The sequence below is a fragment of the Fundulus heteroclitus genome, chromosome 5 (genome assembly GCF_011125445.2).
Source record: "Fundulus heteroclitus isolate FHET01 chromosome 5, MU-UCD_Fhet_4.1, whole genome shotgun sequence".
Lineage (NCBI taxonomy): Eukaryota > Metazoa > Chordata > Actinopteri > Cyprinodontiformes > Fundulidae > Fundulus > Fundulus heteroclitus.
This window is the reverse complement of record NC_046365.1, coordinates 25,932,370-25,941,704: the sequence shown is the minus strand read 5'-3', so window position 1 is coordinate 25,941,704 and position 9,335 is coordinate 25,932,370. Positions and strand designations below refer to the sequence as shown.

Genomic DNA, 9,335 nt, shown 5'->3' with positions numbered 1-9,335 from the left:
AAAGAAAAGAATATCAAGATGTTCAGCATGTCTAGATTTATTCCTTTACAAACCCAAACACTTTCTCTGTAAATTGAAAACCGTCTAATAATATAGCTTTCCTGTGGATCACTCAACAAACATGTAGCTATCCAACCACTGTTTCTGAGAAGTAGGTCACATCTCTGTTAACCAACCTGATACCTGTGAACAGTATTCAAACCCAGGACATTCTGCGTCCTTTAGATATATCCCAGAAGCAAACAAATTTGATGTCTCCACACAGGTTTTTCTATTTAACGAAGGTCCCCGGATTGGGCTCGTCCTATTATGTTAGTTTTGATAATCTGGAACCAAGATGATGCTTACTGGCTGAGTCCTTGCCATTATGGTTATTCTTTGATCAATGGAAAGGATACATAACCAGATTTCTTCAACATTTTTTTTTGTTTTGGTTCTCACGTTGAAGCATCTAGAGATCATTCTACCTGAGCGGCTTGTTTTCTGTACATCTTTAAACGCTTCCCCCTCACAATTCAGATACTATATTCTTCTGTAGAACGTCTGAAATGACCCATTTTACTCAGACCTAGCATCTGCTTCTTAACAGAATGAAAGACCAATTAACTCCAAACTGCCGTCATTTTCAACACCTCTTTCAATTATTGATTCAATTTCCCAGAATCAGCAGGACAAATGTGACTGCCGTGTCTGCTGTTGTTACATCGCTATTACTCAACTGCACTTACTTACTTTCTAAAAAAAAAAAAAAAAAAAAAAATTGTCAAAATTGGGGGTTTACACACACTTACTGTAGTTCGGAATGTTGATCTGGCTGAAAAAAACATATTGAGAAAAACTAACATTTTACAGATTGTGTGAAAACCAAATGTTTCTGTTTAAACTGTTAACAGGGATTTGATCAAGTTTCGAGCAGAAGTCATGTCTGCATTAAATGGCAAATCAAAATATGAATTGTGCTATGCTTAATTATATTTTAACTTGCTCAGTTTTTTTTATACTCAAAACTGTATCAGATGTCTACAACTGTTTATTTTATAATTTTTTTGGATATTGAAATACAAACCTGGGATTCTAGATATGAACTTTGTCCACACACAAACTCAAACACAATTTTTGTTTATATTAGGAAGAAGGTATTTTAAGACACATCTGGAACTGACAGCCAAATGCTCACTAATGAAAACAAAACATGTAGTTTATCACAGGGAAAGTGATGTATATCTCAAATGTTCTTTGTGGATAGTAAAAGGCCCTTCTCAATATTTGAATTCTGACCTTTACCAGAAAACACAGTTAGGCTTGCGTTTAAGAATTTCTATTATATGACAGCATGGCTTGCCATACACAAAGTACTGCGAAAGCAAGGACATCTACACATTTCGAAGGGATTTTTAGTTAGGGGAAAAAAAATTAATAAACAGGATATTCTTCCTTCTATTAATTATTATGCCATGCCAGGTGTTTCTACTGCCAGGCTGTCAGTCAGACCCTCCTCCATCTGCATCCCTCAACCAAGCACCTGGCCTATATAAAGTGAGCGCAGACAACCTAGAGCCCTTTATATCCAGCATCATCAAAAGGCTAATTTCACACAAATTTGCATTTGAATATCCCTTTGAACCCGATCATATTGTAATAGTATGTTTAAAAAAACAAAACACGAACAAGAAATCTCTTAATACCTACCACACCAGTATAATGCTCTGTAGCCCTCATCGTTCCTATACAAATCGGACCTAACCAACCAAATGATTAATGCCTCACAAGCTTCGCTCCCACATGTGAGGTTTTGTATTTATGTGAAATCTTATGGATGTTGACAGCAAGTTAAGCCTATACACCTGGCTTCAATATGAGCCTTCAGCTGCAAGTGGGGTTCCATTAAGTCTATTGGAAAATAAAAGATTAACATAAATAGCAACTAAACAGAAATGCAGCGAACATTCAAGCTGCAATAAGCAAGCAGATAGCTGAGAATACATCCGACAGACATTTAGTTATTTTCAGGTCTCCCCCCCCCCCACCCCTCCTTTCTTTCCTGAATGCATCCTGTATCTGTATCCAACTATTGCCTTTCATCCTCTTAAACATTGCAGACATCAGAAGTGAAGGGAACAGATGGATGGATGGGGGAGTTACTCGATGCGACGAAGATAAAACAAGCGAGAGCAGACCTCCCCCTCCCCTTTTGTGCTGCAGTTTCCTAGCAACATGAGGCTGGAGTGGAAATGGTGAAGTGATGCTGCTGCATTTTATGAATGAAACTGGAAAAAGGAAACAGCCAGAGCGGGAGGGGCGGAGAGAGGGATGAGCCCCCCCCCCCCACACACACACACTGCTGTCGCTGTGCTTTCTATTCCCTAAGAGACAAAACAGGAGTTGTAAGGCAGTGTTAATCAGAAAAAGAAATTTTATTTAACCTTACCAATGGTATGTATATATAAAAAAAACACCAAAAAAAAAAAAACACGATATATAATTATATGGAGCACAAAATAAAATAACATCCTTTAATTTTGAAGGCAAAACAAGCGCTAGGAACATATTTACAAAGAGCCTTTTTGACCACAGAACTTGACAGCAACACAGGACCCATTTCATCTTTTAACTTCAAAGTCCTGCGACCCCCCCCCCCCCCCAAATTTATCAATGAATGGTGCATTACTTGGGACTGTCTCAAATATGTGGGTTTACCATTGTGAGCCATGTAACGTGACATGGCTGGGCTCTGCATGGCCTCTTAGGATAGGACTGAGCACAATTTATCCAAAGAGGCAGTAGGTTCCTCGGTTCCTCGGAGAAGCACCAGATGAGACCGTCTTTCTGGATGATCAAAAGCTTGACACCTGCGTTACATGAATAGCGACGCAGACATCGGTGTCCAAGGTTTTAAATTTCGCTCAAAAGGACAGAAATGCAGTTGGAGTTGGAGGAATCAGGGTTTCTCAGGCAGAAAAATAACGTGCGACAAGGAAATAATAAATTAAGGCATCTCTGGCAGTGCAGATTTAAGAGCGTGAGAAAAAGAAAGGATACAAGAGAGGAACCTATATAGGTTGGCAACACCCGTCCCATTAAATGGGCCACACAAAAGAGAAAAATGTCCCATGTCATTTAGTCCTTCAAATATCCACATAGGGGATATTCCTGGTCTTATAAAAATGTTGTGATGTATATGAATGTAAAGGTAAGAAGAGCTCCTTGTCCATCAGCGTGAATCCCACGACTCCTACAAGCAGTCCATGGAGTTGTCGGGCATCTGTCCCAGAGCTGGCATCTTTCCTGGTATGCAGGGCGGGGGCAGCATGCCGCTGATGTTCGGGGACGGGTCCACGTTTTCGCTGTCCTCCATCTTGTCTGCCAAGCCCTCCCAGTTAATGTGGAAGCGGGTGACGCGGGGGTTGGAAGCCAAAATATTCCTCTGAAGCTGGGAGGAGGGAAGGAAGAACAGGGACTTGTTAAACTTGTTATTAAAAAAGGGGACAGATCATGCTTGTCAGTTCTTCCTTTGCACTATGGGTTATCATCATTTTAACCTTAACCCATATGCCCCGTTAGGGAAATTTGTGTAGTTGGGAGGTGCATGTGTTGAAGTGAGGTGTGGGGTCAGTATTATCGTCCATTTGTCGTTATCAAAGTGAACAGCTCAATATACTGCGATACTAATTTTAGGCCATATCGCATCTGAATTGCTTACCAATTTACTTGCTTACCTTTCTGCATTGCTAGAGACTCCAATCACAACAAAATGTATTTAAAAAAGGTTGAAAAAGTAGATGTTGCACGATATGTCCCCTTTAAAGAGTGTGAGATAAATCCCAATAATTTGAGTTACAACAATTAATTTCTCTTTGGGATTAATCAAGCAGTAGGTGATTGAGTTAAATAAATAGTAGAATAGCAATTTGAAGGCAATATGAACAAAAAAATTAAAATATGTTTAAAATAAACTACATGCAAATCAACTTCACACCACTGTTTGCAATCTCTTGTCCGTATTGTAAAAATGCTTAATGGTGGGCACACGTCAAAAAATTATTGAGCCAAACATCTGGTCGCCGTACTTTTCTGTTCCACAAACATACATGTTGTAACTTAAATAAAAGAAAAAAACCCAAAGAAGATGGCTTAATAAGAGAGTTAATAAGAGAGTTGCAGATTTTGAGTTGTGTATTGCATTATGGGTAATTATTATTATTTTGGCTCCCAAACAACATTCAAAGATCGCAGAAAGCAACTAAGAGAACTATGATTCTCTTCGAGACACCGTCTGTCCTCTGCAGGGACACCGTCTCTGTCCGAAGCGGAGAGACTAAAGTTAAGCTTAGTAAAGAGCTTAAAGCACTGATGTGGAGCTGAGAGCTGATCTGGGACGAAGAAAAACAATGACACAGTGATCACTGATGACAGCAGCAAAAACACAAACGGTTGAGCATTTGTGAGGCAAGTTATTCAGATTAAACCAACCAAAGTGAATTTCTCAAGCTACTTCATCTAGGCTAGTGCAGGGGTTCCCAAAGTTATGGTCGGGAGATGATTTAATGCTGATGTGCTGAAAAGACTTACCATTTCCTGGACTTTATAAAAATATGACCATAATCTTGTAATTTCAGGGCTTTAGTTTCATGTTATGAGTTTATTCTCTTAAATAAATAAATAAATAACTCCTTCCTTCCGCCAAAAGGGGGTCACTGATCTCTGGCACTGCTACTTTGGGGTTCGGAGGGTGAAAAGGGAACCTCTGGTCAAGTGGGGCTCAACTGTGAATTTGGAGTAAACTAAGAGTAACAGCGATATTTGACATAGTAGTTCCAGTTATGATCACCTAAAACCCACAATTTCCTTAAATTCTAAACTTCTTAACAGCTGCATTAAAACAAATTTCATCATTGAACATGGAAATATTACATTAAGGATGTAAGGATATGAACCGTTTCACACATTTCACTTTTGGAGACACTAGAGGGCAGCAGAAAACCACTGAAGCCTTTTCTGAAGAGTGGCACATTTAATGCACTTCATGGTGCTGTCTAAAACACAACGGCACCTCTGTTCGTATTACCTGAGAGTAGTCTGGCTTTAGAGGCGGGTTTTCCCGTAGCTCTGGATCCGTGTACTCATTGTTGACATAATAACCAATGCGAATGAACTCCTGCCCGCGGTAGGTGCAGGTTATGAGGACCACAGTCACTCCCACAGCATCGGTCTCTGGAATCAGACCTGTGTTAGGAGCGTCCGCCTATCGGGTGGAAACAAAGCAAGAAAAACATTTTCACTCATCGTTTAAATGTCCCATGTTATAGCATCGAGCACTCTGGCTTAGCAACTGGGGCAATTCAAAGAATATGCTGTCTCTAGCGATGACCCGACCAGTTTTGTGGACGATCTCTGATTTTTATAAAACTCAGACCCGATAAGAAGCCATTGTACTTAGCTGGTACCGGCACTTAGTATGTTGCGTTCAGTGGTTGGAAAAAGGAAAATTCCTCTGTTGTTGACACAGAACATCAGCAATTCTGGTAGCCAGAGGATTTCCAGTTGTACCTCTGGTTGCATCATTTTCATAACTTCAGTGGATTGTAGGCCACTTGTAAGACAAATTAATAAAAGTAACTCCTGCCACCGGGAACTCACCTGAAACACAAACATGTGCCGTCCAGCTGGTACCGGACCAACTAAAACAGAATCCAGAACCTGGTCGTATTCTTCACTCTCAGCAGAACCCACATAGATGATCTTCCACTCCAGATCTAATAGAAAGGGGGGGAGGGGGGGGGGGGGGGGTTAGGAGGACAATGTAAGTTTTAATTCCAGTGTCACATTTCAGCACATATGCAGCCTCTGTTACTGCTTTTGTTTTGAGCTTGGCATAAAAAAAAAAAAAAAAATAAAAAAAAACATTTATCTGTCACTCCACCATGAATTTCAAGTAAATGTGTCCTGCAAATTTAACTCATCCATTTCAGGGAGCAGTGGGCTGCCACAGTGCAGCACCCAGGGAGCATGTTGGGGCTGCAGGTTTAGCTCGGGGACCGAGGGTGGCAGTGTGTGGGATTTGAACCTGGAAACGTGTGGCCCCACCAGGATGTAAGCGCACAGCTGTAACCACTAGGGGCTGAGTGACTTAGGAGCCCTGACTCTTGGGGGACTAACAATCAGCTTGGTGAGACCCAACTTTAATTAGATTTGAGCAACACTCGGGTATTTGCTAATTAGCTCCCAACAAATGCAGGTCATGCAAATGTGAATGTTAACTAAATGAAAGGGCGTAGCACTAAAATTCAGCGAAAGATTCACTTTTTTTTTTTTTTTTTTTTTTTTACATTATAGCTGCTCTAAATCTAAAAAAAGAAGTTCGTTTCTGACATCAGGTAACTACTTTTGATCAAATTGGACGGATTTAATGGCCAAAATACACAAATATTTGACTTGTTTTTAACTCGCATCCTCATCTGTGAACCGGATTCAAACTTCTTTGATTCCAAAACGACCTGAGTTTACATACAGAATAAGTACAAAACTTCAGTTTTGTTAAGGTGAAAGCAAAAAAAAAAATAACTCCAAGTGGATCATCAATCAGCAGGAATTCTCACATCTGATTGTTAGTGGTTAGAAAGGATAACAAAGTTCGAGTATAAGAGTAACTAATCAATAAAATACCGCCTTTGATTTATTACTACAGGCAAAACGCAATCAAAACATGTACTTCGCCGATTGCGTCCCTTACTATAAGGCCATTTCTTGGTTTTCGCGGCAACATTTTCAACTCATTTGATTACTACACAATCCATACAACTGCATTAGATAAAAGCGAAAAGTAACGACAGACAAAAAATAAACAGCAAAAAATAACTACAAAAATGGAAACAAAACATCAGGTTAATTTGCCCTAAAGAGAATCAAACGTTTGTTCTGCAAAGTTTAATCCGTACAATTTTATGTTTCGCGGCAATTTGTTGAGCCTGCCAACGTGATCCTCCCATCCAATCACCTTGTTGGAAACCGCTGACGCGGTTGTGCAACAGCCAATCAGCGAAAGGAGAAGGCGGGCTTCTCAACACAAACGCGCCAGCGCCAATTTTCAACAGCTCGCATAAAGAAACAGATGCAAGCCGAATAAAACATCGGTTTACATTTGATTATAGGCAAACAGAAAAGCAGAGACATGATATATCGACGCACCAGCTTTCTCGCAGTGAAGCCAACATTTAAAAAATAAAGAACTAAACGCACTCAAACGCAACATCTAACAGAGACCGTGCGGTCTAGATGACAATAAAATAACACCCACCTTCAGGCAGATCCTCCATGCATTCAAACGTTATTTCAAACTGAAACGGATTCCCAAACGGGCTCGGGTTGTCCAGAACAGCAACATTTAACACTTGTACCTTTGCCATAACGGAAAACCAAGGCGGGCTACAACCTCGGAGACCAATTTAGCTGTAAAACAACCTGAACTATTACTGAACACCGATCTATCGCAGCTCCAAAGACGGTTGTTGGGTCGCGAAATTAATGTCCGAGTCCTTTATTCTCAGAGAACACCCACTACGCGACCCATCGGCGGCTCGACAAGAGAGGAAGTGCGTCACTTCTTCTTCTTCTCCGTTGATGACGCCACCACAAATAGCGGACTGTTGCTGCCGCCTAGTGTTCATTTGGCAAACAACAGCTAAATATCTCAGGGAAGATGTGGGAATCAGCCCATCCTCAGGCGAACAGGGTCTTTTTTTTAAATGATGAATGAAAAAAATGAAAAAAACAATGGTAACATATTTCTGCATTTGTATCCTTGTGAGAACGTGGTTCAGTTTGTGTTCACCACTTGTCCCTTATTCTTATTTCTCATTCATTTACTTTCTGTAGCTGGTCATAATACTTACATTTAAAGATTAGTTTGCAACTTTGCTTCACTTACTATCCCGGGTTTGTTTGTGTTACCATTATGTTGCAGTTTCCATCTATTTATATGTTTAGGGTGAAGCTACTACTTCTGGATTATTGGTTGAACTTGTTTATTTGGTTTCAAACAGTTTTTTGTGGTATTTGTTTTCCTTTTTACTCACCGTTGTTTGTCCTTTGTAGATCTGCAACAGGGCTGGTATGTTACCAGTTGGCTATAAAAACATTGAGGACTTGGAAGCTCGGGAGGGGTGTTCAGAGTCATGAGAAACAAATGAAAGTCATCAGAAGAAGTTGGAAGCGGTGGCTGAGGCTGTGTTGTTTTTTATTTTCCTCCTTGCTGATCCTTGGCCTCACTACTTTACGATCCTAATTTATTAATCAGATGCACAAAATCTTTTTTGATGACTCAAATTTGGTAGAAATAATGTCTCTACAAACTCTTATGAAAAGGCATTACAATAAATTTCTAATGACACCAAGATTATACATGTATGTTCAGAAATGACAGTCACAAACTTAAAAGGCTAAAGTTCTGGGGCAATCTATCCTCCAATTTGCATTGTAACCCATGAAAAGGTGTGACCCCAAAATTATTTTTTTCAATCACAGTATATTCTGACATGGGTGTTCTACCTTTTAAGAAAACGCCTTGTTTGATTATAGATGTTAAACTTTCTTTCAAGGAGCATATTAACAATCTCGTGTCCGATCTAAGATGGGTTTCTTCTACAGAAACATGGGCTGTTTCTCTCCCAAAGGCCTTGATTACTTAATCTCAGTAACACGTGCATTGGAAATTATTTGTATTATGTGTGCGATGCATACATTGAAACGCATACAGCTGCACCATGTTGTCTAATTGAGCAGTTCTTCAGTTCAAGAAGGGGCATATTATTTGATTTTATTAGCTTTTGCCTTTGAAATTATACAAATGTATGCCACTGTAGGAATCAAGTTGCTGATACTTGAAGTGGTAAATGGTGCTGCTGTCTTGCCAGGTCCCTTCTGGAGAAGAGATTTTAAATCTCAATGATGTTTGTCTGGATTGTTTCCTGCAGCAAGAAGGTCCTTGGGTTCGAGTCCTACCCTTGCCCTGGGTCTTTCCGCATGGAGTTTGCATGTTCTCCCTGTGCATGCATAAGTTCTCACCTGGGAATCTGGCTTCCTCGCAAAGTCCTAACCCTATTAGGCTAATTGGCCTCTCTAAATTCTCCTTAGACAGTCACAATTTAGTGTGTCATTTGATGTTTTGCCATTTGAATGAAGGAGTCCCTAAGTTTTTCTTTGAAAGATTATACCAAAAGTGTCAAAAGCACCAGTAACTGATTTTTTTTAAAGGCTCCACCAGTCCCCGTCACTTTTCCTGACAACGAAGGAAAGAGAAAATACCGTCTTGAGAAAAAATGTCTTAAGTCCAATTTAGC

General features: G+C 40.0%; 1 protein-coding gene across 1 annotated transcript; it reads right to left on the bottom strand.

Moving 5' to 3' along the window:
- Window positions 1-2,389: 2,389 nt before the first annotated feature.
- On the bottom strand, window positions 2,390-7,602 carry asf1bb (anti-silencing function 1Bb histone chaperone). The gene is made up of 4 exons (XM_012866950.3): window positions 7,295-7,602; window positions 5,638-5,753; window positions 5,066-5,242; window positions 2,390-3,430 (listed from the first exon to the last, which is right to left on the bottom strand). Exons 1-4 carry the CDS (start codon window positions 7,401-7,403, stop codon window positions 3,233-3,235), a joined length of 600 nt encoding a protein of 199 aa, XP_012722404.1. The 5' UTR covers window positions 7,404-7,602; the 3' UTR covers window positions 2,390-3,232.
- Between the last annotated feature and the right edge of the window lie 1,733 nt (window positions 7,603-9,335).

Excerpts from the sequence above, each read along its gene's own strand:
- asf1bb (XM_012866950.3), bottom strand. The coding sequence starts at position 7,403 with ATGGCAAAGGTACAAGTGTTAAATGTTGCTGTTCTGGACAACCCGAGC. Across the intron at positions 5,754-7,294 it reads CATGGAGGATCTGCCTGAAG|ATCTGGAGTGGAAGATCATC; the intron begins GTGGGTGTTATT and ends CCTTTCTATTAG. Across the intron at positions 5,243-5,637 it reads GGCACATGTTTGTGTTTCAG|GCGGACGCTCCTAACACAGG; the intron begins GTGAGTTCCCGG and ends TCCACCCGATAG.